The 27,376-nt window shown below is 36.8% G+C and overlaps 3 protein-coding genes across 4 annotated transcripts; all 3 read right to left on the bottom strand.

The window, feature by feature from the left end:
• Window positions 1-3,969: 3,969 nt before the first annotated feature.
• LOC141337466 (lectin-like) lies at window positions 3,970-5,468 on the bottom strand. The gene is made up of 6 exons (XM_073843292.1): window positions 5,440-5,468; window positions 5,246-5,318; window positions 4,855-4,997; window positions 4,608-4,748; window positions 4,372-4,486; window positions 3,970-4,197 (listed from the first exon to the last, which is right to left on the bottom strand). Exons 1-6 carry the CDS (start codon window positions 5,440-5,442, stop codon window positions 4,103-4,105), a joined length of 570 nt encoding a protein of 189 aa, XP_073699393.1. The 5' UTR covers window positions 5,443-5,468; the 3' UTR covers window positions 3,970-4,102.
• Window positions 5,469-10,575: 5,107 nt separating this feature from the next.
• Window positions 10,576-13,262, bottom strand: LOC141337467 (lectin-like). Its single transcript, XM_073843293.1, has 6 exons — window positions 13,232-13,262; window positions 11,825-11,900; window positions 11,452-11,594; window positions 11,208-11,348; window positions 10,978-11,092; window positions 10,576-10,803 (listed from the first exon to the last, which is right to left on the bottom strand). The coding sequence occupies exons 1-6, from the start codon at window positions 13,232-13,234 to the stop codon at window positions 10,709-10,711; spliced, it is 573 nt and encodes a 190-aa protein (XP_073699394.1). The 5' UTR covers window positions 13,235-13,262; the 3' UTR covers window positions 10,576-10,708.
• Window positions 13,263-21,530: 8,268 nt separating this feature from the next.
• Window positions 21,531-23,645, bottom strand: LOC141337453 (lectin-like). 2 transcript variants are annotated; one of them, XM_073843279.1, is made up of 6 exons: window positions 23,212-23,645; window positions 23,060-23,135; window positions 22,352-22,494; window positions 22,117-22,257; window positions 21,899-22,013; window positions 21,531-21,741 (listed from the first exon to the last, which is right to left on the bottom strand). In XM_073843279.1, exons 1-6 carry the CDS (start codon window positions 23,212-23,214, stop codon window positions 21,659-21,661), a joined length of 561 nt encoding a protein of 186 aa, XP_073699380.1. In that variant the 5' UTR covers window positions 23,215-23,645; the 3' UTR covers window positions 21,531-21,658. The 2 variants fall into 2 exon arrangements, with proteins under 2 accessions (XP_073699380.1, XP_073699379.1); XM_073843278.1 differs by lacking the exon at window positions 23,212-23,645 and having other exon boundaries at window positions 23,060-23,179.
• Window positions 23,646-27,376: the final 3,731 nt, after the last annotated feature.

The following is a 27,376-nucleotide window of genomic DNA, read 5'->3' as shown; positions in this document are numbered from 1 at the left end:
CAGTGGATTCAAACATGATTACTTGTTTTATTTGATCATGACATTCAGGCCTTTCATTGCTGCAGCACTTTTCAAAATTCAAGTAAGTAATGTTTCAACCCACACTTATTTCCTTTCCATGACCCTTCTCTTGCATCTACTCCCCATCAGTATTGTATTTGGTAAATGACAAGCATCTGAAAACTCTACTTTACCACACCAGACAGTGAAACCAACAGATCTTGTGGTTAAACAGTTGTGAACCTCTTGGTGTCAACCTCCACTTGACGCTGCCAGCAACAGTTGTCAACCTGAATCGCTTTATCATTAAATAAATTCAAATTTCTTGTATAGCACTTTTCACAAAACATATTATTTCAAATCAGTTTCACAGAAAATGCATATTTCAATGTTACAATCAATAAGTATTCTGTTATGAGCCACAGATAAGGGTGTCAATATGTCCATATGGCAGTAATATACAGCTATAAGATAATGCAAGTTTTGTGGTTAGTAAACATCATGTTTTTACAGCTTAATGCATAGGTATCTGATCAAGACCAAGACTCATTCTTGAAATTCAGATAGTCAAGTTGCAGGAATTGTTAATAGGGCTAAAATACTTCTGCTATAGAGACATTTGTTATTTGTAATTACTTAAACTTTAGTGTTGTAAACATTTGGGTGCCTGAGATTCCTTCATAAAATGGCTCATGAATATGAGCATGATAGATTTACAGTTGTCACTGTATGCCAGTCACTTTGTATCGCTTTAATTCTCACAGCATTTTCACAACCCCTCCTGTTTCTCTCACATCTAGTTCTCAGCTCTTCAGCTCTTCACCTCATGTGGCCTCATAATGAAACAAAGTTATTTATTTTACAACAATGTGTTAGGTTGCATTAAGCATTAGTTCTTCTAATTGCCCATTCACTATTACTGCTAAAACATAAAACGGCCAAAAATAGTGTCTTGTTTGTTTTATGCAATTCTTTGCACCTCTCTTTTTGCTTTATTGCTGAGGAATTTGTTACATATAGGGTCTTCTTTAAAATATATGTCAAAGATGAAGGTTCATGTTACTGCTTAAACGTACAATAATTTATTTAGTTACAGCAAAGATATATTTGTTTAAACAAATGTACAGCAAAGATACATTTGTTTCTAAATATTACAAGCAGCATGAGCCCAGATTCTTCAGGATGGCCTTGGTGGTGATCCTTGGATTCTTTTTTTTTTTTACCTCTCTCACTATACTCCTGGCCAGCACAGGTGTCACTTTTGGCTTCTGACCATGTCCTCTGCGATTTTTCACAGTGCGGAACATCTTGTATTTTTTAATAATACTTTGCACTGTTCCACAGGAACTTCAAAACATTTAGATATGGTCTTCTGTTTTTCACCTGTTGAGTTGATTAAAACAGCTGTTCCCAATGAATCAGGGTAATTAGGATGCTTTAGAACAGCTTGGACTATTTGGAATGGTATAGAACAGGGGTGGCGAACGTCGGTCCTGGAGAGCCGCAGCCCTGCAAGGTTTAGCTTTAACCCTAATCAAACACACCTGAACAAGCAAATCAAGGTCTGAAGGGTTACTAGAAAGCTACAGCCAGGTGAGTTTTAATTAGGGTTGGAGCTGAACTCTGAAGGGCTGCGGCTCTCCAGGACCGGAGTTTGCCACCCCTGGTATAGAACTATTTTTCTCATAGACTGTGACAGTTTGTAAAGGGTATGAATAATTTTAGACATGCCACTTTTTGTTTAAATGTAAATAAAAGCTGAGAAACAGTTTTTCCCACAATGATGCCTCTTGTACATTATCTTATTATCTTTTGGAAGAAGCCTGTGTCATTTCTGGTTTCTTTTGAGTGTGTGTGTATGTATTTATTTTATTGCCAAATAATTACTTTATACAGTATATTATCTAACTATCTATCATCTTGTACAAAAGGATCAAGTCTTAGAGCTAGGTCAAAGCCAGAGGACTTCAACTACATCAGCAAAAAACAAACAAACAAAAAAAAAACCTTGTGGTGTGGTAATCTTGCAGTTCTACACAAGAATATACTACAGTTTTTTACAATTGTTTTTGCACTAATAACAGAACCGTAATGTCATTTGTCAAAACTCTAGACACATAATTCACAACCAATAATCAAAATGCACATTTTTCAAATGCTTGGATACAATACATATAAGCCAAAGATCATTTGTTCATTGAACTTAAATCACCTGTTCAAAATGACACAACTTAACATCAAAGTATTAATACGGTATTTCAAAATGCAACTCACACATTACATCTGAGATGAGTGTGTATTCATTTCATTACAAAGATTGAACTATCAGTTGATACATCTGCTTAAAAAGATAAATAACTGTTGCATTAACCCTTGAAGCATAGCTTTTATGGAAAATAGTGCATGTTTCAGGATAGATCATCTGACACCAGTTACCACAGAATATGACCCAGATGGACTACACTACACTCTCAGAAAAAAAAGGTACAAAACTATACCTTTTAGGGTACAAGTAGCTGTCACTGCGGTAGTACCAAGGGTAAAAATTTTTGGGTACATAATTGTACAATAAGGACCCATTGTGTACCTTTAAAGGTACCTTTATATGTTTTGTTGCCCAGGAACAAAATTGTACCTCTGCAGTACTTTTTTTTTTTTTTACCATGTATCTATGGATGTCATATTTCATTCTTTATCAGATATGGTTTCTATGGCCCCATGTACCTCTTTTACAGAACACATTTTCATATTCAACATTACTGAATGCAAGATGTCATTTTTATGTTATTGCTTTTGTGGTTTTAATGAGTTACGTAATGGCTACCCTGGTAAAAAAAAAAAAAAAAAAGAATGTATCAAGAACATTGGTACACAAATTAGCCCTGCTGGGAAAAAAAAAAAAAAAAAAAACATCCAAAACCAGCCTAGGCTGTTTGGCTGGTTTTAGCTGGTCATAGCTGGTCAGCAGGCTGGTTTTAGAGGGGTATTGGCCACTTTTCTGTCTGGTCAGGCTGGGAAAACACCAGCTAAAACCAGCTACTTCCAGCTTAAACCAGCTACGACCAGCCAACCAGCCTAGGCTGGTTTAGTTTTTATTTTTTCAGCAGGGTACAGAGTACTTTAAACTGTATACTGTACCCTGCTAAAAAAAAAACACAGCTAAAACTTTTAATCTAAGTTTTTCCTTTAGAAAACCTATGCTGAGATTTATTTTATCAGTAAATTCCACATTACAGTATTTCAATGATACCACACTGTGTCTGTACTGTTCTCAGTCTACAGAAAAAAGAAAAAAAAGAAACCTGAATCACATATTTTGTACAACTATATTTAATGATTGTACTAGCAAATTATTATAGCAGCCACAGAATCTGCTCAAATTTGGCCGAACTCTTTGTTCTGCATCTGTCATTCAATGCACAAGAACATGGTCTATTACAGAAGCTCTAATTTCCATCTGTGCACTTTGAACTGGTTTATATTTTGTATATTTGAATATTTAGAAACAAGTGTGAAGAATTTTGAATTATTGTGTGTAAACGACAGCCGTGTTGCAGTTGTGCTTAACTTTTGCTTTCTTGTGTTTAGGGTTTTGCATCACAAGTTTATCACAGAGCAAATTGTGTCTTAGTGAGTGAGAATGTGTTTAGAGTTTTGCAAAAAGAGTGCATGAGATCTGCAAACAGTGTCTAAACTGCCTGAACTGGTTTGAGGTTTTGCAGAAAGAGTGATTTATTTGACTAATTGGTTTTTATTGTGAATTTGGTTTAGAGAATGGGGTTTAGTGTTTTAGCAAATGTGAAAACTGTAATATATGGAATACACAGCAATTTAAAAAAAAACTGAACTAGGAAATGCCCCTGGTTTCCATTTCAGAAATATGGTCTCTATATTTATAGTTGCCCAAGTCATTAGTCAGTTATATTCAGACAAACAATAAAAAAATAAAATCAACGTTTGATTGCAAATGTTCTTTATTATCATTTTTAAACTATTTGAAGAATTTGTTTATTTTTAGTTTTTTTTAGTTTTTTGTTGATGCAGAGAAAATAATTGTGTTCAGAAAGGTTTGTGGGATGATACCCAGATAAAACTACTCCATCTACTCAGAGCCTGGTTTCAAGATGGTATTCCACTCAAAAGCACACATGTAGCTTTTCCTTACATGACACGAGTGGTCATTCCATTTGCCAATCTCTGAAAATGTGAGGGACAGTAAAAGGAAGAGATTATTCTAACTACTGCAGTGTGTCTTACTATATATTTAAGTCCTCACAGCATCAATAGCACTGTAATAAATCATTTAGCAAAACATTTAGTTAAAATTTAATATGATTATCCTATAACCCATTGGTGTTTCTCTGTTCTCACCTTTCCAGTTCATCTCCACACATTCCTCTGAGCTAGTGTACATGTGGTTGGGCTCGCCACGTGTCCAGATTTGAAAATCCCAGAAGGATCCATCAAGCCAAAGAAATTGACCAGACTGAGAGAATGAGAAGGAGATTTTTTAAAAAAAAGAATAAATATAGTGTGTGCATTACATTGAAAAACAGGAAATAACAACAACTCAATAATTTTTTCGTTCTCTTTGCTTTCCCTATTACCTTAAATAATTCAAAGGCTCCAAGCCAGAAGCGTAGGTTGTTTGGGCTGAATTTTTTCACCATGCAGAGCAAGAGATCATTATCTGTTTTACTATGCACTGACACCAGGTGCGCACCAGGGGCTGTGGTCCTACAATTGTACTGGATATGAAAAAAGAAGAACAATTTAATGACTACACACTATTACACTGATTGATTGATTGATTGATTGATTGATTGATTGATTTACATTGAAAAAAAAAACTACCTCAGCGTCAGTGAAGTTGCGAGGCCTTCTGAAGTATTTGACACAGTAACTGCCCACTTTGTACCAGTTAGTGAAGCCGTACACATTACACGGTTTAGGCATAGTACACCATTCAGTGACATTTGTACGGCCAGCAACAAACCCTACATGACAGAATCACGTATTTGAGCTCTAAGAATTTTATAAATGTGATATGTGGTAGTCTTGGCTGTTTGAAAATAAACTTTTAATATATCACTCTGTTAATCTACTTATACTGTCATTGTGTAGCAGATCAGTAAGCATAATAAATACTTTACAAACCACATGCACAAACTGCTTTTTGTTAACAACACCTGGTTTGAGTAATGAGTAAATACATAAAAATATTTTAGCATGAATTAAATGTTACCTTGCTCCGTTGTTGAGTTTCCACTCCCAAAAAGGAGTGTCATCAACAGAACACTAATTGATCCTGATTTGAACTGAAAAAGAAGAGAAATATGATTATTAAATGCAATTTTTTTTTCTGACCAACATGCTCAAATTTATATATATTGCAATAATTGCATAAAAGGACTATATTTATTCAAGAAGAGGGCTTACCATTGCAGTTCATCAGCTTCTTTCATCTATCTGTCCTCACAATAATTCTTGATTCAGTCTCACCTTATTTTATATCTTTCCATTCAATTTCACAACTCCTCCTTTTCTCTGTCTGACGGGTGTAGAACTGTTTTTTTATTCTTCATCACACAGGAAGCCGTTTCACACATCTAACTGAAGCATGTCAACATTAATATGTATATTATATTATTTAAGAAACTATAATATATTTTTGTGTGAACCGTTAAAACTTAGACAGATCAGCCTATGCGTTCAAATGTCAATGAATAAACAAACGAATGAGAAGAGAGATGAGAAAAATGTAACGGTGGATTCAAAAATGATTACTTGTTTTATTTTATCATGACATTAAGGCTTTTCATTGCTGCAGCACTTTTCTCATTATAACCTAAGTCAAAATGCAAGTACGTAAAGTTTCAAACCAAACTTATTTCCTTTCCATGACCCTTCTCTTGCATCTCCTCCCCATCAGTATTGTATTTGGTAAATGACAAGCATCTGAAAACTCAACTTTACCACACCAGACAGTGAAACCAATAGATCTTGCGGTTAAACAGTTGTGAACCTCTTGGTGTCAACCTCCACTTGATGCTGCCAGCAACAGTTGTCAACCTGAATTTTTCTTTATCATTAAATAAATTCAAATTTCTTGTATAGCACTTTTCACAAAACATATTATTTCAAATCACAGATTTTCACAGAAAATGCATATTTCAATGTTACAATCAATAAGTATTCTGTTATCAGCCACAGATAAGGGTGTCAATATGTTTATATGGCAGTAATATACAGCTATAAGATAATGCAAGTTTCGTGGTTAGTAAACATCATGTTTTTACAGCTTAATGCGTATCTGTCACAGTTATGTCAGTTTATGTCATCTGTTTTTGGTTTCTTCCATTGTCTCCCCTGTCTTTCTGTGATATTTGGTTTAGCCCTCGTTTGCCTGGATTCCATTCACCTGTCTGTAATCAGTAATCACCCTTTACAAGTCAGTCTTTGGCTGTGTCCAAATTCAGGGTCTGCATCCTCCTTAGGATCCTTCCTACCAGGTTGAAGGAGGAGGGGTCCTCCGAAGACCGTAAAACCTGGAAGTAGGTGTCAGTGAATTTGGACAGCCTACACTTCTTTCAGTTCCCTCCCTTCCCCGTTGCTCATATCCTGTCGCCTAGCAACCGTGACAGCGCTAAGCAAGAAGTAAGGTTATCTGTACTGCACAAAACAAAATAACTACTCTTTCATCCCTAAAAGCGTTAAAAACATCTTCAATCACTAACAAGAAATTAGCTGTGTGTAAGGGGATATTCACACAGGCAGTAAGAAAGAAGCTAGTTTACGAAAGTGATGTTTTTTAACATATATACATACAAATGTAAAAAAAAAAAAGCTTAACGCTAAAACCAAAGGCCTAACTAGACAACCGCTGTAAAAAAAAATATTTTTTGAAACGCCAATTTTTTTTAAACTTCCATCATTACTACCGCTTGCTTCGTCCGCCATTATTTGAAAATTCTGGAAGCCTCTGCCGAAAGGAATTGTGGGATAGGTAGGACGGGAAAGGATCCACCAGACCCATCCTTCAAATTCGGGGAAAAGGAGGACGTATTTGTGGGCCGCATTTGAAGGATCCTATGAATTTGGACAGCCTTCGTCGCGGCGCTGTGACGTAACATCCTTCAAATGAGTCCTCCGAAGGTGGTAGACCCTGAATTTGGACACAGCCTTTGTGTTCAGTCTCTTGTCGGTCCTTAACATTGTCTCTACGTGTGTGGAAGTTATATGTCATCCTGCCTGTTTCATCTTGAAGACTCATATTAAAAATAGTTGTTATTTGTATCTCGTCTATCGTCTCGGCTTATCCAGCACGCATCATAACAGTATCTGATCAAGACCAAGACTCATTCTTGAAATTTAGATAGTCAAGTTGCAGGAATTGTTAATAGGGCTAAAATATTTCTGCTATAGAGACATTTGTTATTTGTAATTACTTAAACTTTAGTGTTGTAAACATTTGGGTGCCCGAGATTCCTTCATAAAATGGCTCATGAATATGAGTATGATAGATGTACAGTTGTCACTGTATGCCAGTCACTTTGTATCGCTTTAATTCTCACAGCATTCTCACAACCCCTCCTGTTTCTCTCACATCTAGTTCTCAGCTCTTCAGCTCTTCACCTCATGTGGCCTCATAATGAAACAAAGTTATTTATTTTGCAACAATGTGTTGTACAAGGTTGCATTAAGCATTAGTTCTTCTAATTGCCCATTCACTGTTATTGCTAAAACATAAAACTGACAAAAATAGTGTCTTGTTTGTTTTATGCAATTCTTTGCATCTCTCTTTTTGCTTTGTTGCTGAGGAATTTGTTGCATATAGGGTCTTCTTTAAAATATATATCAATGATAAAGGTTCATGTTACTGCTTAAACGTACAATAATTTATTTGTTTAAACAAATGTACAGACACATTTGTTTCTAAATATTACAAATGAACCGTAGCTGGTCATTAAAAAACATTTTCTTAGTTGGTCATTTAAATCCAGCCAAAGTTAAAGCATACTTTGGCCTGTATGTTTACTTCACATATGATTCTAACACTGTGCACAGATGTCACAGTCAGTGATGCTCTTAACTTACAGTGTTTTAAATTTGCTAAAACAAATTTGTGTTTATGGTTTTGAGAAAATGAGTGAAGTTTTTTCAAAAAATGTGTTTTAGCAATTCAGAAGCAGGACATCAACTGAAATGAAAACCAACAGAGAGATGCAGATCCAACCATTATAGAAATTTTTGGATTAATGTTTTGGCCCTCTAGCGGTTAAAAATCAAACTGCATGCATGCGTCTTGAGGAAGAACCAACTAAAACCAGCCTAGGCTGGGATGCGTTTTCCAAAAGCATTGTTAGCCAACTATGGTCGCAAGTTCCGTCGTTACCAACATAGTTCAACGATTCGTTTTTTCCCGAAACCATAGTTCAAATGAACATTCGCAAACAGCGTCGCAAACTTACGTAGTTAGAACTACAGCTCTCGACCTGTGGTTAAAAGCATAGTTTCTTGTTTGTAAGACATATGAGCTCAATAAATGTTGCTCTTGGGCACAATAAGTAAGCTAACATGCAGTACAATCTATTTCTTCCATTGAATATAAATATAACTAAATTTTAATCTATGTATTTTTGTGCATCCTCTATAAGCGTTGTTTATCAGTAGTGCGCATGTGCACAAATGTCTGAGGGAACCCCGGAGTATGACGTAAGAGAGAACAGGCGTTGAATCAAACATCAAATAAAGCGAAATGACAGGGACCAAAAATAGTCATTAGGTGCCATGTTCAATATAGCTGCATTTTTGAGATCTCTAATAAGTTAAATAGCAGAAGTTATTAATTGATGACGTCATTAACAACGGCCCTAAGTTGTTGAACTAATGTGGTTCAAACTACGGAGATGCGACCTTGTTCGGGAAACAGTCGTGACTAGCTAGTTCGTTTCCACAACAATGCATCGTACTATGGAAGTTAATCAGCGAGTTACGTCGTTGTACGGGAAATGCACCCCTGGTTGGCTGGTCTTAGCTTGTTTAAGTTGGAAGTAGCTGGTTTTAGATGGTCTAGGGCAGCCTGGGCAGGCTGGAAAAGTGGCCAAAACCCCTCTAAAACCACCCTGCTGACCAGCTATGACTAGCTAAATCCAGGCTGGTTGACCAGCTAAAACCAGCCAACCAGCCTAGGCTCATCGCGTTCATTTTTCACAACAAACTTTCATCTTCACACTACTTCCACACACTCGACACAGTAGCCTGTTCAGTTCAGTTTCTCTAGCCACACCCAGGCCTGATTACTGCCACACCTGTTCGCAATTAAGAAATCCCTTAAATAGGACAAAGTGAAGTAGACCAAAAGATCCTCAAAAGCTACACATCATGATGAGATCCAAAGAAATTCAGGAACAAATGAGAAAGAAAGTAATTTAGATCTATCAGTTTGGAAAAGGTTATAAAGCTTTGGGACTCCAGTGAACCACACTGAGAGCCATTATCCACAAATGGCGAAAACATGGAACAGTGATGAACCTTCCTATATATATGTTTGTGTAGTGTAGTGTGTACATGTATATACTCATACGTGTGTGTGTGTGTGTGTGTGTGTGTGTGTGTGTGTGTGTGTGTGTGTGTGTGTGTCTGTGTGTCTGTGTCTGTGTGTCTGTGATATATTCACCAAACTTCTGTGTGGTTTCTTTTGAGTCTGTGTATGTTTATGTATTTATTTTATTGCTAAATAATTACTGTATACAGTATATCATCTATCTATCTATCATCTTGTACAAAAGAATCAAGTCTTAGAGCTAGGTCAGAGCCAGAAGACTTCAGCTACATCAGCAAATAATTGGTGTGGTAATCTTGCAGTTCAACACAAGAAAATACTGAAATATGTGTATAAAAAATACAGTGTAAAAAAAGTTCTCTTCCGTTCTTCTTTTGAACAATCCAACTGATTATGGCCACAGAATCTGCTCAAATTTGGCCGAACTCTTTGTTCTGCATCTGTCATTCAGTGCACAAGAACATGGTCTATTACAGAAGCTCTAATTTCCATCTGTGCACTTTGAACTGGCTTATATTTTGTATATTTAAATGTTTAGAAACAAGTGTGAAGAATTTATAATTATTGTGTGTAAACGACAGCCGTGTTGCAGTTGTGCTTAACTTTTGCTTTCTTGTGTTTAGGGTTTTGCATCACAAGTTTATCACAGAGCAAATTGTGTCTTAGTGAGTGAGAATGTGTTTAGAGTTTTGCAAAAAGAGTGCATGAGATCTGCAAACAGTTTCTAAACTGCTTGAACTGGTTTAAGGGTTTGCAGAAAGAGTGATTTATTTGACAAATTGGTTTAGGCTTTTTTGGAATATGGTTTTTAGAGAATGGGGTTTAGTGTTTTAGCAAATGTGAAAAACTGTAATATATGGAATACACCGCAATTAAAAAAAAACTGAACTAGGAAATGCCCCTGGTTTCCATTTCAGAAATATGGTCTCTATAATACTTACTTGCCTATGTCATTAGTCAGTCATATTCAGACAAACAATAAAAAAATAAAATCAACGTTTGATTGCAAATGTTCTTTATTATCATTTTTAAACTACTTGAAGAATTTGGTTATTTTTTATTTTTTTTATTTTTTTTTGATGCAGAGAAAATAATTGTATTCAGAAAGGTTTGTGGGATGATACCCAGATAAAACTACTCCATCTACTCAGAGCCTGGTTTCAAGATGGTATTCCACTCAAAAGCACACATGTAGCTTTTCCTTACATGACACGAGTGGTCATTCCATTTGCCAGTCTCTGAAAATGTGAGGGACAGTAAAAGGAAGAAATTATTCTAACTACTGCAGTGTGTCTTACTATATATTTAAGTCCTCACAGCATCAATATCACTGTAATAAATCATTTAGCAAAACATTTAGTTAGAATTTTATATGATTATCCTATAACCCATTGGTGTTTCTCTGTTCTCACCTTTCCAGTTCATCTCCACACATTCCTCTGAGCTAGTGTACATGTGGTTGGGCTCGCCACGTGTCCAGATTTGAAAATCCCAGAAGGATCCATCAAGCCAAAGAAACTGACCAGACTGAGAGAATGAGAAGGAGATTTAAAAAAGAATAAATATAGTGTGTGCATTACATTGAAAAACAGGAAATAACAACAACTCAATAATTTCTCGTTCTCTTTGCTTTCCCTATTACCTTAAAAAATTCAAAGGCTCCAAGCCAGAAACGTAGGTTGTTTGGGCTGAATTTTTTCACCATGCAGAGCAAGAAATAATTATCTGTTTTACTATGCACTGACACCATGTGCGCACCAGGGGCTGTGGTCCTACAATTGTACTGGATATGAAAAAGGAAGAACAATTTAATAACTACACACTATTACACTGATTGATTGATTGATTGATTGATTGATTGATTGATTTACATAAAAAAAAACTACCTCAGCGTCAGTGAAGTTGCGAGGCCTTCTGAAGTATTTGACACAGTAACTGCCCACTTTGTACCAGTTAGTGAAGCCGTACACATTACACGGTTTAGGCATAGTACACCATTCAGTGACATTTGTACGGCCAGCAACAAACCCTACATGACAGAATCACGTATTTGAGCTCTAAGAATTTTATAAATATGATATGTGGTAGTCTTGGCTGTTTAAAAATAAATCTTTTAATATATCACTCTGTTAATCTACTTATACTGTCATTGTGTAGCAGATCAGTAAGCATAATAAATACTTTACAAACCATATGCACACCTGGTTTATGGGTAATGGGTAAATACATAAAAATATTTTAGTATGAATCAAATGTTACCTCTCTCCATTGATAAGAAGCTTCCACTCCCAAAAAGGAGCATCATCAACAGAACACTCATTGATCCTGATTTAAACTGAGAAAGAACAGGAATATGATTATCAAATGCAACATTTTTTTCTGACCAACATGCTTAAATGTACAGTCGTGGCCAAAAGTTTTGAGAATGACACAAATATTAGTTTTCACAAAGTTTGCTGCTAAACTGCTTTTAGATCTTTGTTTCAGTTGCTTCTGTGATGTACTGAAATATAATTACAAGCACTTCATACGTTTCAAAGGCTTTTATCGACAATTACATGACATTTATGCAAAGAGTCAGTATTTGCAGTGTTGGTCCTTCTTTTTCGGACCTCTGCAATTCGACTGGGCATGCTCTCAATCAACTTGGGCCAAATCCTGACTGATAGCAACCCATTCTTTCATAATCACTTCTTGGAGTTTGTCAGAATTAGTGGGTTTTTGTTTGTCCACCCGCCTCTTGAGGATTGACCACAAGTTTTAAGATTTGGGGAGTTTCCAGGCCATGGACCCAAAATATCAACGTTTTGGTCCCCGAGCCACTTAGTTATCACTTTTGCCTTATGGCACGGTGCTCCATCGTGCTGGAAAATGCATTGTTCTTCACCAAACTGTTGTTGGATTGTTGGAAGAAGTTGCTGTTGGAGGGTGTTTTGGTACCATTCTTTATTCATGGCTTTGTTTTTGGGCAAAATTGTGAGTGAGCCCACTCCCTTGGATGAGAAGCAACCCCACACATGAATGGTCTCAGGATGCTTTACTGTTGGCATGACACAGGACTGATGGTAGCGCTCACCTTTTCTTCTCCGGACAAGCCTTTTTCCAGATGCCCCAAACAATCGGAAAGAGGCTTCATCTGAGAATATGACTTTGCCCCAGTCCTCAGCAGTCCATTCGCCATACTTTTTGCAGAAGATCAATCTGTCCCTGATGTTTTTTTTTTTTTTGGAGAGAAGTGGCTTCTTTGCTGCCCTTCTTGACACCAGGCCATCTTCCAAAAGTCTTCACCTCACTGTGTGTGCAGATGCGCTCACACCTGCCTGCTGCCATTCCTGAGCAAGCTCTGCACTGGTGGCACTCCGATCCCGCAACTGAATCCTCTTTAGGAGACGATCCTGGCGCTTGCTGGACTTTCTTGGACGCCCTGAAGCCTTCTTAACAATGCAGTGGAAAGTTTTCTTCGGGATTAAGTTCATTTTCATGGCAAAGAAGGACTATGCAATTCATCTGATCATTCTTCATAACATTCTGGAGTATATGCAAATTGCTATTATAAAAACTTAAGCAGCAACTTTTCCAATTACCAATATTTATGTAATTCTCAAAACTTTTGGCCACGACTGTATATATATACATACACACTGTTTATTCAAGAAGAGGGCTTACCATTGCAGTTCATCAGCTTCTGTCATCTATCTGTCCTCAGAATAATTCTTAATTGAGTCTCACCTTATTTTATACCTTTCCATTCAATTTCACAACTCCTCCTTTTCTCTCAGTTTTATGGGTGTAGAACTGCTTTTTATTTTTCATCACACAGGAAATCATTTCACACATCTAGTGACTGAAGCATGTCAACATTAATATGCATATTATATTATTTAAGAAATTATAATATATTTTTGTGTGAACTGTTAAAACTTAGATCAGCCCATGCATCAAATGTCAATGAATAAACAAATGAAGGAACGAATGGGAAGAGAGATGAGAATAGTGTGCCAGTGGAGATTCCTTCATAAAAGGCTCATGAATATGAGCATGATAGATTTACATTTGTCACTGTAATGCTAGTCACCTTGTATCGCTATAATTCTCACGACATTCTCACAACCCCTCCTGTTTCTCTCACATCTAGTTCTCAGCTCTTCATCACAAAAAGAGCTGGCCTCATGTGTCTTCGTGATGAAACAAAAATATTTATTTTACAACGTGTTAGGTTCCATGAAGCATTAGTTCTTCTAGAATCCTATTCACTATTCATTACATAGGGTCTTCTTTAAAATATATATCAAAGATAACGGTATAATCATGTATTTAGGTAGAGCAAAGATATACTTGTTTAAACAAATGTACAGCAAAGACAGCAAAGATACATTTGTTTCCAAATATTACAAATTACCCATAGCTGGTCATTAAAAAACATTTTCTTAGTTGGTCATTTAAATCCAGCTAAAGTTAAAGCTTACTAAGTCAGTGGATGCTCTTTAGTGAATGCTTTTTACATTTACTAAAACAACAAATCCCATTCTCTGAACCAAATTCTCAATAGCCTAAACCAGTTTGTCCAATAAATAACTCTTTCTGCAAAACCTTAAACAAGTTTAGGCAGTTTAGACACTGTTTGCAGATCTCTTGCACACTTTTCGCAAAACTCTCAACACATTCTCACTCACTAAGACACATTTTGCTCTGTGATGAGCGTGTGATGCAAAACTCTAAACACAAGAAAGCAAAAGTTAAGCACAACTGCAACACGACTGTCATCGTTTACACACAATAATTCAAATTCTTCACACTTGTTTCTAAATATTCAAATATACAAAATATAAACCAGTTCAAAGTACACAGATGGCACGGGTGCATCTGTCAATCTGAGAGGTACAGAAGAGTGCAAATATGAGGTGGTGGAAGAGAAGGGCAAGGAAAAGCAAAACCAACAACAATTTTTTTCAGATGAAATTAGAGCTACTGTGATAGAACATGTTCTTGTGCATGGAATGATAGAGGCAGAACAAAGAGTTGAGCCAAATTTGAGCTGATTTTCTGTGGCTGCTATAATCAGTTGGAAACTTCAAATGAAGAATGGAAAGGAACTTTTTTACACTGTTTATTTTATACACTGTATTTTGGTCATTTCAATATATTCTTGTGTAGAATTGCAAGATTACCACACCAGAAAGTTTTTTGCTGATGTAGATGAAGTCCTCTGGCTCTGACCTATAGATGTGATGCCTTTTTACAAGATAATATATTTACTGTTTATACACACAAACACACACACAAAAATATTTTTTTGGTATATTCACCAAACTTATGTGTGATTGGGTGTGTGTGTGTGTGTGTGTGTGTGTGTGTGTGTGTGTGTGTGTGTGTGTTTTTCTTTTTATTTCAAAACGATTACTATATTACGGTGCCCGCCAGGGGACACCTTCGGTTCACTTATGTTTGTCGTGGCCACGAGATATTAATTCGTGGGAACGTCATATTAACTCGTGGGAACGTCATATTATGTCGTGGCCACGACAAACATAAGTGAACCGAAGGTGTCCCCTGGCGGGCACCGTACTATATACAGTAAACATTTTTTTTTTTTTTTGTAACTACATGCACTGACCGGGGAGTGTTGTAACACAGGGTTAGTTGTAACACTGTCAGTTTGACAAGTCAGAAAGGAGTTGTCACAGTGCATGTAGGAAGGCACAACACGAAGTTGAAGCAAATGCAAAGTCTTTACAGTTTTTTCTGATGGCTTAAGCACATTTTTTGTAACTATTGGCTATTTTTGCAAAACTCTACACACAAATAAGAAAACCCTTCACCAAATCAGCAAAACATTGTAGTTGTCTTGCAAAAGCTAATAAACCTTGCTTAATTCTTCAAACCGTTGTAAAAATGGTATTTTCGTATCAAACAGTTAACACAAGCCATCACATTAATAAGCACACAATGCACCAACTACACACTGATGGTATGAATAAAAAACACGTCTGGCTTTTGCTTTCTCTGTGCACAAGGTAGGCTATGTCAGTTTGAGGTCATACTTTTGTCATAGTTCTGAAAAAATATGAGGGATCCAAACTTCAATTACTGGTGTTTATTTACACACATCAAAACAAACACAAGTGTTTTTTCCAAGTCAAAACAAAATACTGTAAATAATAGCCATAACTGTGTATAGTTTTGCTAGGAGTGTGTTGATCATTTGGAAATTGAGAGTAAAGCAGTGAGTTGTATTTACAGTTCCGCAAAACAGTTTTGCAAAGTGTGTTACAAAATTGAAAACTGAGTGCAAAGTGTTTGTGCTTTTAGTTTTGCAAACTCAGTGAGTGGTTTTGCTATAAGTAAGTATTAATAGTTTTAGAAATTGTGCTAGAAGCATCATAGTTAGGGTTTAAGCCATCAGAAAAAACTGTAATACAGTTTTTCTCAATTGTTAAAACACTATATCCAGGCTTTTGAACTTAAATTTCAAAACCCTAATGCCATTTTTTCAAAAAGAACACCCATTTCCCTAAACTATAAACACTATTCCTCTGCTTTGACACATGAGTTATATTTGGTGAACTGTTACTGCAAAACTCTACACACAAAACCCTACATTTCTCAGTGCTTACACCATGTGGTCATTTAGAAAGCACTAGCATTCAATATTGTTCACTCAAGTCTGCAAAGTTTGAGCTCAATTAGCACACAATTACGCAAGTGGAAACACTAGGAGTCAAAATTTATCACACACCAATCAGAACCTTCGATGGAGATAAAAAGATAAAAGTCAGCTTACAGTTTTTCTCAGTCACTTTGGTGCATTTCTCAGATCAGAAATGATATTGTCAAAGCTACTTGTTCAACATCAGTTGCCATTGTCATGTTGCTCAAAATGTATTATATAGTTCTCTGTGCAATAGTCTTACCCCTCAAAACATCAAGTCATTAGCTCATCCTATAAGTCATTACCTTAATTTTTGATCTAGTTGTCATAAACTGTCAATCATATTCTACACATTTCTATTAAATTTTTTGTAAATTTGCCATGAATTATTTTAGTGATTCTTGACTTTCACTAATGAAGAGAATATTGATCAACCAATGATAAAGCAGTTCTCTGAAATAGCTCAAAGGTACATCTCATGAACCTTCAAAATGGAAAGCATATATAGACAGAGGACAACGCAGGAGTTACAAATTCTGACAGTGGTAATTTTTATTTTCACCTTTGTGCCCATATTTCTTTTTCTCTTCTATTTCACAATGACGTTCTAATGTTTTTTTTTTGTCAGACCACTAGTACAAGTGTAACTGTGAATCCTATCCAGTCATTTTCAATCAATATCCCACATACAGTAATGTGTAATTTTGAAGAGGAAGAGTAGGAGGTGAACGAAGAAGAGGAGGGGAAGAAGGAGGATGATGATGACGACGACAATGTGGAAGAGACAGAGGAAGGGCAAGGGCAAGAAGACCAGCAGTCTCATATATTTTAGTTGATTTGTGCCAGGGTTGGATCAGGCATGCAAGAGGATTTTACCCCTGCTGCCTGGCCAGGGCTAATTTAGCCTGTGATGCTGAGAGCAGACCAAAGACAGGATGTTGGGCAGAATAATTATTTTTGTTGTTGTTTGCTGTTTTGTACTGTACTCTACACAGTACATTAAATTAAAACACTTGCAAATGCATACATTTGTTGTGTTCATCATGTGAAAAGTTTTTTATTTTTACTGTTTTTGTAGTATTGTTTTGAATTTATCTCATCAGTGTATAGAACTGTGTTGGAGTGTGTGGGTTTTTGAGGATTTGTGTGTCATGTCTGAGAGCAAAGTTTGGTTTTTCAGCAAGATTGAGTTGTTTTGAGTGGAGAGCTTCATTTTGACTTCAGTATAGGAAGTTTGGGGAATTGAGTTAGAAGTTGTGGATTTGTGTTTAGAGTTTCGCAAATAAGAGGCGTAATTTCAAGAAATGTGTTTAAGCAATTGAGAAAAACTGTAATACACTAGGTAACCTTGTAGCCGGACACCAGAACACTGAACACATACCAACTAATAAAGACAGGTTAACGAGACATAGACAGGTGATGGGAATAACACTAATGACAGGAACACCAAATATGGGCATATGGGAGAAACCAAGACAGACAGTCCAAGGGGTGTTACATTACTCCTCCCTCCCGGAAGGCGCGACCCTGCGCCGTAGACAATGAATGAAGAAATAAGGGGACTGGTAGGCAGAACAAAAGGATGGAGAGGGCTGGAAGTTTATGCCGGAGGTGGCTTCAGTGGAGGACGGACTCCCGGAAGAAGGACTATCAACAGGGTGGTGCCAGGGTGGTGACGATGGAGGAAGGAGTAAAGGAAGAGACAGGAGGGATTTGGATCAGGATGAGCCAGGTGAGACCCAGGCCGCAGCCATGATGGTGCCCACGGTGGAGCCGAAGATCCTGGGCGACATCAAGGATCCAGAGGGCCAAGGCAGAGCTCAGAGCTCTGGTGACCGAGGCGCAGATCCGGAAGTCCGTGGCGAAGCCGGAGCGACAGAGGACTGAGGTGGAGCCGGAGGGAGGGAGGAGCCCAATGGAGCCAGTGGGACAGAGACGAGGGAGCTGAGAGCCAGGGTGGAGTTGCGGGGTCGGAGGATCGAGGCGGGGTCTGGGACTCTGAGGCTGGAGGCGAAGACGAGGGATCCTCCAGCCATGACGCCGATGGAGACTGGCAGACCCGAGGCGAGCCCACTGCACAGATGGTGGGCAAAGGGTAAGCAGAGGGGCTGTCAAGAGACAGCGGTGGCATGGCTGAACCAGCATGGCAGGCAGGAGTAGGCAAAAGAGGGAGGGTGGGTGGGAAAACTTGATCTGGGCTGATGATATCTGAGCAGAAGTCAATTAAATCCAGTGTGGTAAGGTCCAGTGCTGGCTCACTATGGCGTTCGTGCAGTGGGCGGAGCCACTGGGTCTGGAGTTGGGCTGGTGTCGTCCTCCACGGTCCACGAAGATCTGCTGGACACCAGTACCCCTCAATGTAGGTGGCGAGGCTCTCTCGAGGACTATCTCCAAACAGCTGCGCTTTAGTGGTGGTGTTAAGTCCAGCTCAATAGAAAGTACACAGGCAGCTGTCCGGATAGTGGGTCATGGGGGCGAGGAACACAAAGTCTTTGGTGTGGTCCTCGAGAGAGTGATGCCCCTGCTCCAAGAGGGAGCATGAGGACAGACGGGTCATTCATGAAGAAAACAAACTAAACAAACACTGAATAAATAAATAAATAAATAAATAAACGTGGGGTAGTACACCGCTTACTTTACTGTCTTTTGGTCTGGCTATCTGTCATGGTGCGTATAGGAGGGCGCAACACGAAGCAAATGCAAAGTCTTTAATAATAATCCACAGGCAGGGCAATTCACAGACAGGAATGGTAGGAACACACGCACACACTAGGTAAACTTGTAGCCAGACACCAGAACACTGAACAAACACACACCAACTAATATGGGAACACCAAATATGGGCATATAGGAGAAACCAAGACAGACAGTCCAAGAGGTGTTACAGAAGCTGCCTAGCAATCATTGTTGTAGATACAATTATTTGAATTACATAACCTAAAGTAGATGTTTCTCTAGTTTAATTTGATACTTTGCATTCATGCTAACTTAAACTTACTGTTTGGGGTGGGGATAGTTGTAACAGTTCTTTAAAAATGTTACAACCAACACCTTATGATGACTCCAATGAGTCCAAGATCTAATCACATCCTCTATTGAGGCAAAATCATTTGAGGTTTTTGTTGCACATCAAAAGATTTATGTAAAATGTTTTTCCATCATAGTTTATGCACATCATCTTATTGAATAAAAACACTATCCACCTCAAATGAGCATATTCAGGTTTTTTTTTTTTTTTTGTGCATGTTTAGAATTTATGCGCATCTTGACATTTTCATCCAGCATTTTTTAATGGGATATTCCAAAATTCACATAAAAAAGATAGATGGCAACACAGCTAGTGATTGAAAACAGTACACACACACACACACACACACACACACACACACACACACACACACACACCCAGCAATTGTTTTGTGCTAAATTTAAAGTCCTAAAATGAATACAGTATAATGTTTTTGTCACTTTAAATGGTTCACTTTATTTAAAAAAAACGGATTATTCTTTGTTCTTCAATCAAGTTTTTGCATAAATTGGAAGTGTGGGTCTTATTTTAGCAAATTACTTCACATCTATCCCCAGCCTGTGTTACAACTCACTCCAGTAGTGGGGTCGGTTGTAACAACGGAATTCTATATTTATATTTTATATATTTGTATATATAGAGATCTAGCACAAACAACCACTGAGTTACTTGCATCCCAAGTCTAATGTGTGTATGATTTGAAAGATTTGTTTAAAGAGTCAGGGGTTTTGTGAATTTTGTTTAAACATTTGTATTTGTGTTTACAGTTTTGAGAAAATGAGTGATGGAAAAATGTGTTTTAGCAATTCAGAAAAACTGTAAGAAGGACATCAACTGAAATAAAAACCAAAAGAGAGAAACAGATCCCACCATTATAGACAGTTTTGGGTTACTGTTTTGACCCTCTAGCGGTTAAAAATAAAACTGCATGCATGCGTCTTGAGGAAGAACATTGTTTTGGTTGCGCTCCAGCACTGCTCATGGCCATTTCCCGAAACTATAAACACTATTCCCCACATGAGTCAGATTTGGTGAACTGTTACTGCAAAACTCTACACACAAATCCCTTCATTTCTCAGTGCTAACACCATGTGGTAATTTAGAAAGCATTAGCATTGTTCACTCAAGGCCGCAAAGTTTTAGCTCAATTAGCACACAAAGTGGAAACACCAGGAAACTAAATTTAGCACTCAAAAATCAGAACCTTTGATGGAGATAAAAGGGCCAAATTTAGCTTACAGTTTTTCTTAGTGGCTTTGATGCATTTCTCAGATCAGAAATTAAATTCATAAAACTACTTGTTCGACCTCCACATAATCTACTTGTGCACATCAAAAAATGTTTCTCATTCTTTTGAATAAGTTGTGTTTGTTTTTGTATGTTCATGCAACTGATTATGTACATTTGTCTGTGGTTTCCCACATTATCAGTTGCTAATGTTCATGTTGCTGAAAATGTATTACATTTATGTTAATCATGTGACAAGCAACACTTATTACCAGTTTTCGTAGTATTGTTTTGAATTGATCTCATCAGTGTGTAAAACTGTGTTGTATGTGTGTGTTTTTGAGGGTTTGTGTGTCATGTTTGAGAGCAAAGTTTGGTTTTTCAGCAAGATTGAGTTATGAGTGGAGAGCTTCATTTTGACCTGAATTTTGGGGAACTGAGGTAGAAGTTATGGATTTGTGTTTAGAGTTTCACAACAAAGAGGCATCATTTCAAGAAATGTGTTTAAGCAATTGAGAAAGCCTGTAAAAATAAATAAATGACGGCTTACAAATTTCACATTTTGGGCGATTTAGTAATCCCGGCCGGACGCATTTTTTTAAATCCCAAAAGAGGACATGTCCGGGGAAAAGACGACGTATGGTCACCCTTAATTTAAATAGCTAACTCAAAATAATACTTTATATTGCACTATTTATGCTCATTTGAGTCTGGAATGAGTTCTGGACCAGAAAGGACAATTTAGCTCACTTTTTTGGAAAGAAATATTTACAACATGTTGAGTTTGAAGAACCATTTTATAGTCTAAAGAATCTTTCTGTGCTACAAAGAACGTTTTGTGCTATAGAACCATAACCCTGCCAAAAACCATTTAAATAACCTTTTTTTAAAGAGTGTATGAGGCAAACTAACTTTCACAAACATGCAAAGTAACTTCTTAAGTTGTTTTATGTGATATAGGATATTTTGACTACTGTCCCATTTGTGTAGTTTTCATCTCAGAAATCTGGTCTCCTTTACAGTTATAATCAGACAAACAATAAAAAAATAAAATCAATTAATAATTGTGATTGCAAACTTTATTATCATTTTAAAGCTATTTAAAGAATTGTTTTTATTTTATTTATTTTTTGTAGATGCAGAGAAAATCAATTTATTCAGGAAGTTTTATGGGAGAATAGGCATCTTCTCAGAGCCTGCAAGATGGTTTTTTGAAGGCACATATGTAGTTTTTCTTTTTAAGACAAGATTCGTCATTCCATCTGCCATTGTCTGAAAATGTGAGGAACAGTAAATAATTATTATACCTACTACAGTGTGTCTTACTAAATATTCCTCATAGCATCACTGTAATAAATCATTTAGTAAAACATTTAGTTAAAATTTAATATGATTATCCTATATCCCATTGGTGTTTCTCTGTTCTCACCTTTCCAGTTCATCTCCACGCATTCCTCTGCGCTAGTGCAAATGTGTTTGGGCTCACCAAGTTTCCAATGTTGAAAGTCCCAGAAGGATCCATCAAGCCAAAGAAATTTACCAGACTAAGAGAATGAGAAGAGAATTTAAAGAAGAATGTCACTGAAAATCAGGAAATAACAATTTATCTTCGCTCTCCCTATTTGTGAACACTCCGTCCTTTTTTACCTTAAATAATTCAAAGGCTCCAATCCAGATGCTCATGTTGTTTGGGTTAGATTTTTCCACAATGCGGAGCAAGAGATCATTATGCTCTTTTTCATGGACTGACACCAGGTGTGCACCAGGGGCTTTGCCCCTACAGCTGAACTGGATATGAAAAAAGTAATGACATATAAAGACTATACATTACATTGATTTTTTTTTTTTTTTTTTTGGTCACATTACATGACAAAAAACCTACCTCGGCATCAGTGAAGTTAAGAGGCATGTTGAAGTATTTGACACAGTGCTTGCCCACTTTATACCAGGACGTGAAGCCATCCACATTACACTTTTTAGGCAGAGGACACCGTGCAGTGACATTTGTACGCCCAGCAACAAACCCTAATTGACAGAATCACACATTTTCTATATGATGAGTAATTCTTACTTGCTTATAAAATAAACTTGTAATATATCACTCTGTTAATCTACTAAAACTGTCACTGTGTACTCAAAGCTGTGTACTCGAATACTTTATAAACCTTATGCACAAACTATATGGTCACATGCTTTTTGTTAACAACACCTGGTTTACTGTTAATTATTATCAGTGGCTCATTATGGAATGGGCCTGAAGTAATGGGTAAAATTTTGACCACTCGAATACTTTATAAACCTTATGCACAAACTATATGGTCACATGCTTTTTGTTAACAACACCTGGTTTACTGTTAATTATTATCAGTGGCTCATTATGGAATGGGCCTGAAGTAATGGGTAAAATTTTGACCACTCGAATACTTTATAAACCTTATGCACAAACTATATGGTCACATGCTTTTTGTTAACAACACCTGGTTTACTGTTAATTATTATCAGTGGCTCATTATGGAATGGGCCTGAAGTAATGGGTAAAATTTTGACCAAAATTCCACATAAATATATTTTAATATGAATTAAAAGTTACCTCTCTCCATTGTTAAGAAGTTTCCAATCCCGAAAAGGAGTGTCATCAACCGAACGCTTATTAATCTTGATTTGAACTGTGAAAGAAGTGGAATATGGTTATTATTTTTGACCAGCATTCTCAAATGTTATATATAGGATACAAGGACTTACCATTGCGGTTCATCAGCTTCTGACCTCTCAATAAGTTTAGCTTCTTTCTCACCCTATTTTTATACCTGTCCATTCGATTTCACACCTCCTCTTCTACTCTCAGTCTTACTCACTTAAGGGTGTAGTTTTTTTATTCTTCAACACACAGGAAACACATCTAGTTACTGAAGCATTTCAACATAAATATATTTATTATAATTAAGTTCATTTTTTATATAATTAAAAAAACATTTTGTTGGATTATAACATTATAGGCTTTCATTCCTGCACTTTTCTCATTGCAATCTAAATCATTATGCACTTTTGCCTTTAAGTAATGGTTCAAACCAAACAAGACATGTTACATTACATGACCATTGACACTTGTCAACCCGAATTGCTTTGTGACTTAATTTTAATTAATTAATGTTTATTTGTAGCACTTTTCACAATAAATGTTTTTTTTAGCAGTTATTCCTATTCTATAAACAACAAGAGGCTTTTTCTGCTGCTTCCCTTTTCCTGCGGACTGCTACTTTCCTCTCCTTCCCTGCTGACTGGGCCGGGAATTCTCTACAGCCAGCCTTGACACTGTAAAAAATGACCGTGAATTTAACGGTAAAAAACTGTAAAAATGCTACGGTAAAAACCTGTGATATGGTTAACGGTAAGTTCTCCTTCTATATATGGTGAAAAACTGTGTTGGACATTGCATGTAATTTTACGGCAGTATACTGTTTTTTGAAGTGAAAAAGAAGATAAAATTTACAGTGAATAACCGTAACCTGACATTCCCAGAATTCCCTGTGTTTCATTTTTCTTATTTGATGCTTTTTGTGGAAATAACTTTTTCTTCTTAGATTTTTCTTGCCAGTTTTGTACATTAGGGTTATAGGTTACATATAATGCTGTTAAATTAATGTTTTTTGCATTAAATCAGTGTTATGTGTGTTACCATGATGGTGTTTGTGTGAATGATACAGTGCACCTTCTATATATGCTATTATTTAAAATTTCCTTGTAATGGGCTTTGGTTTATCATGTGATGTTGTCATCACCACCTGCTTTTGGTGGTTATCAGTGTATTGCAAAGGTACAAAACCTTTGTATTTCAGTACTTCAAAAGGTTGGTACATCACCATTATATCATTTAAAAAAAAAATCAGAAATTACGGTATTTACCTGTATATTTAAGTAAAATTAACCGTAAAATGTAAAACATTGCTACCGTATTTTTTTACAGTAAAACTCTGGTAACCACAGCTGTCAGGGTTTTCCCGTAAATTTTACGGCTTTTTTTTACAGTGTGGGAACAGCCACCCTTTGACAGTTTTTGCAAAAGATCTTGATATTTTGCACTCTTCCTATCAAATGCTTGGTGTCATCCTTCTTTCCATGGGACTGTTAGTTCAATCGATAATCTTCTTTGCCTTGTCAGATCACAGAACAACATCTAGCCTTAGTGTTGTCTGGACTACTTGGAGGAACTGCAATCTTCCCTCCAGTTTTATTTAATTTGTACGTTGTTATATTAACCATCAGGGGCTAAATAAATAGTACTAGCATAACCTCTGATTATAGTTTGAGCTATAACTACGTTGTACATAGATGACTATAGGGCAATAAACAGAACTGCTATTAAAAGAATAGAAAGCACAGGGCTAACCTTTGACTAATAACCAGAATAGCCAGTTTGTGACGGTGAGGTATGTGTAAAACAGCCAACGCGAGACACTCTGAGCAACACAGATTCCTAATAAACAAGTAAAATATAAAGTAAAGGGTTAAATAGAATAATCAAGTGTTAGAATTAATAATAATAATTAGAAACGGACAAACAACCAAGCAACCAGGTCATAATAAAATTGAGTCAGGTTAGAATTGAACTTAAAACTTGATATTAAATTACTCTGCACACTGAAAAAACAAACATGCAGGAAACCTTCAGCCACCACTGGATACCTTCGTTGGGCCAATTGGGTGGACCTTACATTCTCCTCTTAGTAACTATTTGATCAGTCTCACCTAATTTTATACCTTTCCATTCATTTTCACACTTCTTTTCTCACTCATCTTTATCGGTTATATGTGATGATGACACATACACACCTCAGTTTATTAGTCTATTATGATTGCTTACACACTAAAATAAGCACACAGTAAGTGAAACCTGACACCCAAGGAGCAAAACCACATCTATAAGCATATTCTGAGTCTCACACTTTTTGAAAAACACTACACACAGTGTTCTGCAAGACACTAAACGCTTCTCTACATTAGACACAGAAATCTAACACAATGTCACTTCTTTGCCATGTTAAGGCACTGCTTCCCAAAATACTACACATATGAACCAACTGGTCAAACACGGCCATCAGGTGTGCAGACACTTAGGTGCTTAATTGTAACCTCAACAATCAAGGTGTAAACACTATAAAAAGGCAACAGGTGATTTTTTGTTTTCTATAAAACTGAAAGGCAGTGTTGCAGTAAGAGGAAGAGGAATAGGGAGAAACATCTTTGGCCACAAAGCTATTTTGAATGTCCCGGGCCAACGCGGTAGGAACATCACTACATATGCAGCAATCACGCAGAATGGGCTCCTCCACTGGCATGCCAAAATAGGTCCTAAGTTTTTGATCTCCGACCCTATGTTATACCCTTATTCAAGCTATAGAGGAGGCCTGTGTGACCTAATAGAAGCGGAGTCTGGGGAAGGATGTATTTAGAATATGTTGCAATTATGTACTGAAGGATTTTACAATGTGGTGAGAAATAAATACTTTCATCAAGGTACAGTACTTCAGTACTACAGTCAATATATTCATGTTCTTTAACAATATCTCAAAAAAGAGGAAAATAAAACCCAGACTGTTACAAGTGTTTAAGATTGAGCACAGCAGTGGGTAAGTGGTTCAAACAGAATCCAACTATGAACCATGTGTGTGCCATATGCTACCAAAACTGGCTTTTGTTCAATTATTGTACAGTTTTGAATTAAGTATTTCATTTTGCAAAAGATCTGAGATGTTCTGCTACTTGTGTGTGTAGATGTGTTAATTCTGTGTAGGGTTTTGACAAAATTAGCCTTGTTTTTAAAATCATGCCTAAGAAATCGTAAAAAAACTAATAGAAAAGTGCCCCAGTGGGCAAATTATTATTATTATTTTTATTTTTTTTGCACATATTTTTGTGAAAAGATGGGGACTTCCCTTTTGGCTGAATAGTTAAGGCTGAATAAGCTAATGTCCTCCAAAACAATGACAAAATTTGCATTTTTGAAGATATTAGCATTCAAAACTGTGAGACATGTGAGAGTTTTGTTGCACATTAAGGGATTCATGTAAAATGTGTTTCCATCATAGTTTATGCGCATCTTCTTATTAAATAAAAACACTATCCGCCTCAAATGAGCACATACATTTTTTTGTGCACATGTTTAGAATTCATGCGCATCTTGACATTTACATCCAGCATTTTTTTCCAAAATTATTCCAAAATTCACATAAAAATAGGTAGTTGGCAACACAGTTAATGACTGAATACAGTAAACACACAGCAAATGTTTTTGTGCTAAATTTAAAGTCCTAAAATTAATACAGTAAAATGTTTTGTCACTTTAAATGGTTCACTTTATTAAAAAAAAAAAAAAAAGATTATTCTTTGTTGTTTAATCAAGTTTTTGCATTAATTGGAAATGTGGGTCTTATTTCAGCAAATTACTTCACACTGTTACATCTATTCCCAGAATGTGTTACAACTCACTCCATAGTAGGGTAGGTTGTTACAACGGAACTCTTTGTATTTATTATTAACTCACGTTATCTGTGATTACGCAGTACATGTCCAAGTGAGTTTTATTTGTTACAGACAAATGTGGCTACCATATCAAAGTTTGAGAGATCTAGCACAACCACTGAGTCATTGCACTCGGCGGCCATTTTAAAACGCTTCTCGGGCATGCAAGTGCAGTTCCTGGGTGCTTTTCAATATGCCTCCTCATTTCCTCGCTCCTCCATCCTATGACCCAGAAACCGATCGAGCTCAGCCATTTTGTAGGACATCTCAATTCTCTAATTGCACCGCGAGGAGGCAAGGATCGAGGAGTGAGGAGGCTTCCTGAGGAGTCTTGAGCGAGGATACACAGGTGTATCCTATGCGGAAGTGTTTTATCGACTAAACGTGA

This window comes from Garra rufa, chromosome 6, assembly GCF_049309525.1.
Source record: "Garra rufa chromosome 6, GarRuf1.0, whole genome shotgun sequence".
In the NCBI taxonomy this organism is placed as follows: domain Eukaryota; kingdom Metazoa; phylum Chordata; class Actinopteri; order Cypriniformes; family Cyprinidae; genus Garra; species Garra rufa.
The sequence above is the reverse complement of the archived record's forward strand: the minus strand, read 5'-3'. Positions and strand labels throughout refer to the sequence as shown.

Bases quoted from the DNA above. Each gene is read 5' to 3' on its own strand.
- LOC141337466 (XM_073843292.1), bottom strand. The intron at 4,998-5,245 runs GTAACATTTAAT...TCTGTCATGTAG, and splicing joins AAACTCAACAACGGAGCAAG to GGTTTGTTGCTGGCCGTACA. The intron at 4,487-4,607 runs GTAATAGGGAAA...TCATTCTCTCAG, and splicing joins GAGCCTTTGAATTATTTAAG to TCTGGTCAATTTCTTTGGCT.
- LOC141337467 (XM_073843293.1), bottom strand. The intron at 11,093-11,207 runs GTAATAGGGAAA...TCATTCTCTCAG, and splicing joins GAGCCTTTGAATTTTTTAAG to TCTGGTCAGTTTCTTTGGCT. The intron at 10,804-10,977 runs GTGAGAACAGAG...TCACATTTTCAG, and splicing joins TGTGGAGATGAACTGGAAAG to AGACTGGCAAATGGAATGAC.
- LOC141337453 (XM_073843278.1), bottom strand. From the start codon at position 23,177: ATGCTGGTCAAAAATAATAACCATATTCCACTTCTTTCACAGTTCAAA. The intron at 22,014-22,116 runs GTAAAAAAGGAC...TCATTCTCTTAG, and splicing joins GAGCCTTTGAATTATTTAAG to TCTGGTAAATTTCTTTGGCT. The intron at 21,742-21,898 runs GTGAGAACAGAG...TCACATTTTCAG, and splicing joins CGTGGAGATGAACTGGAAAG to ACAATGGCAGATGGAATGAC.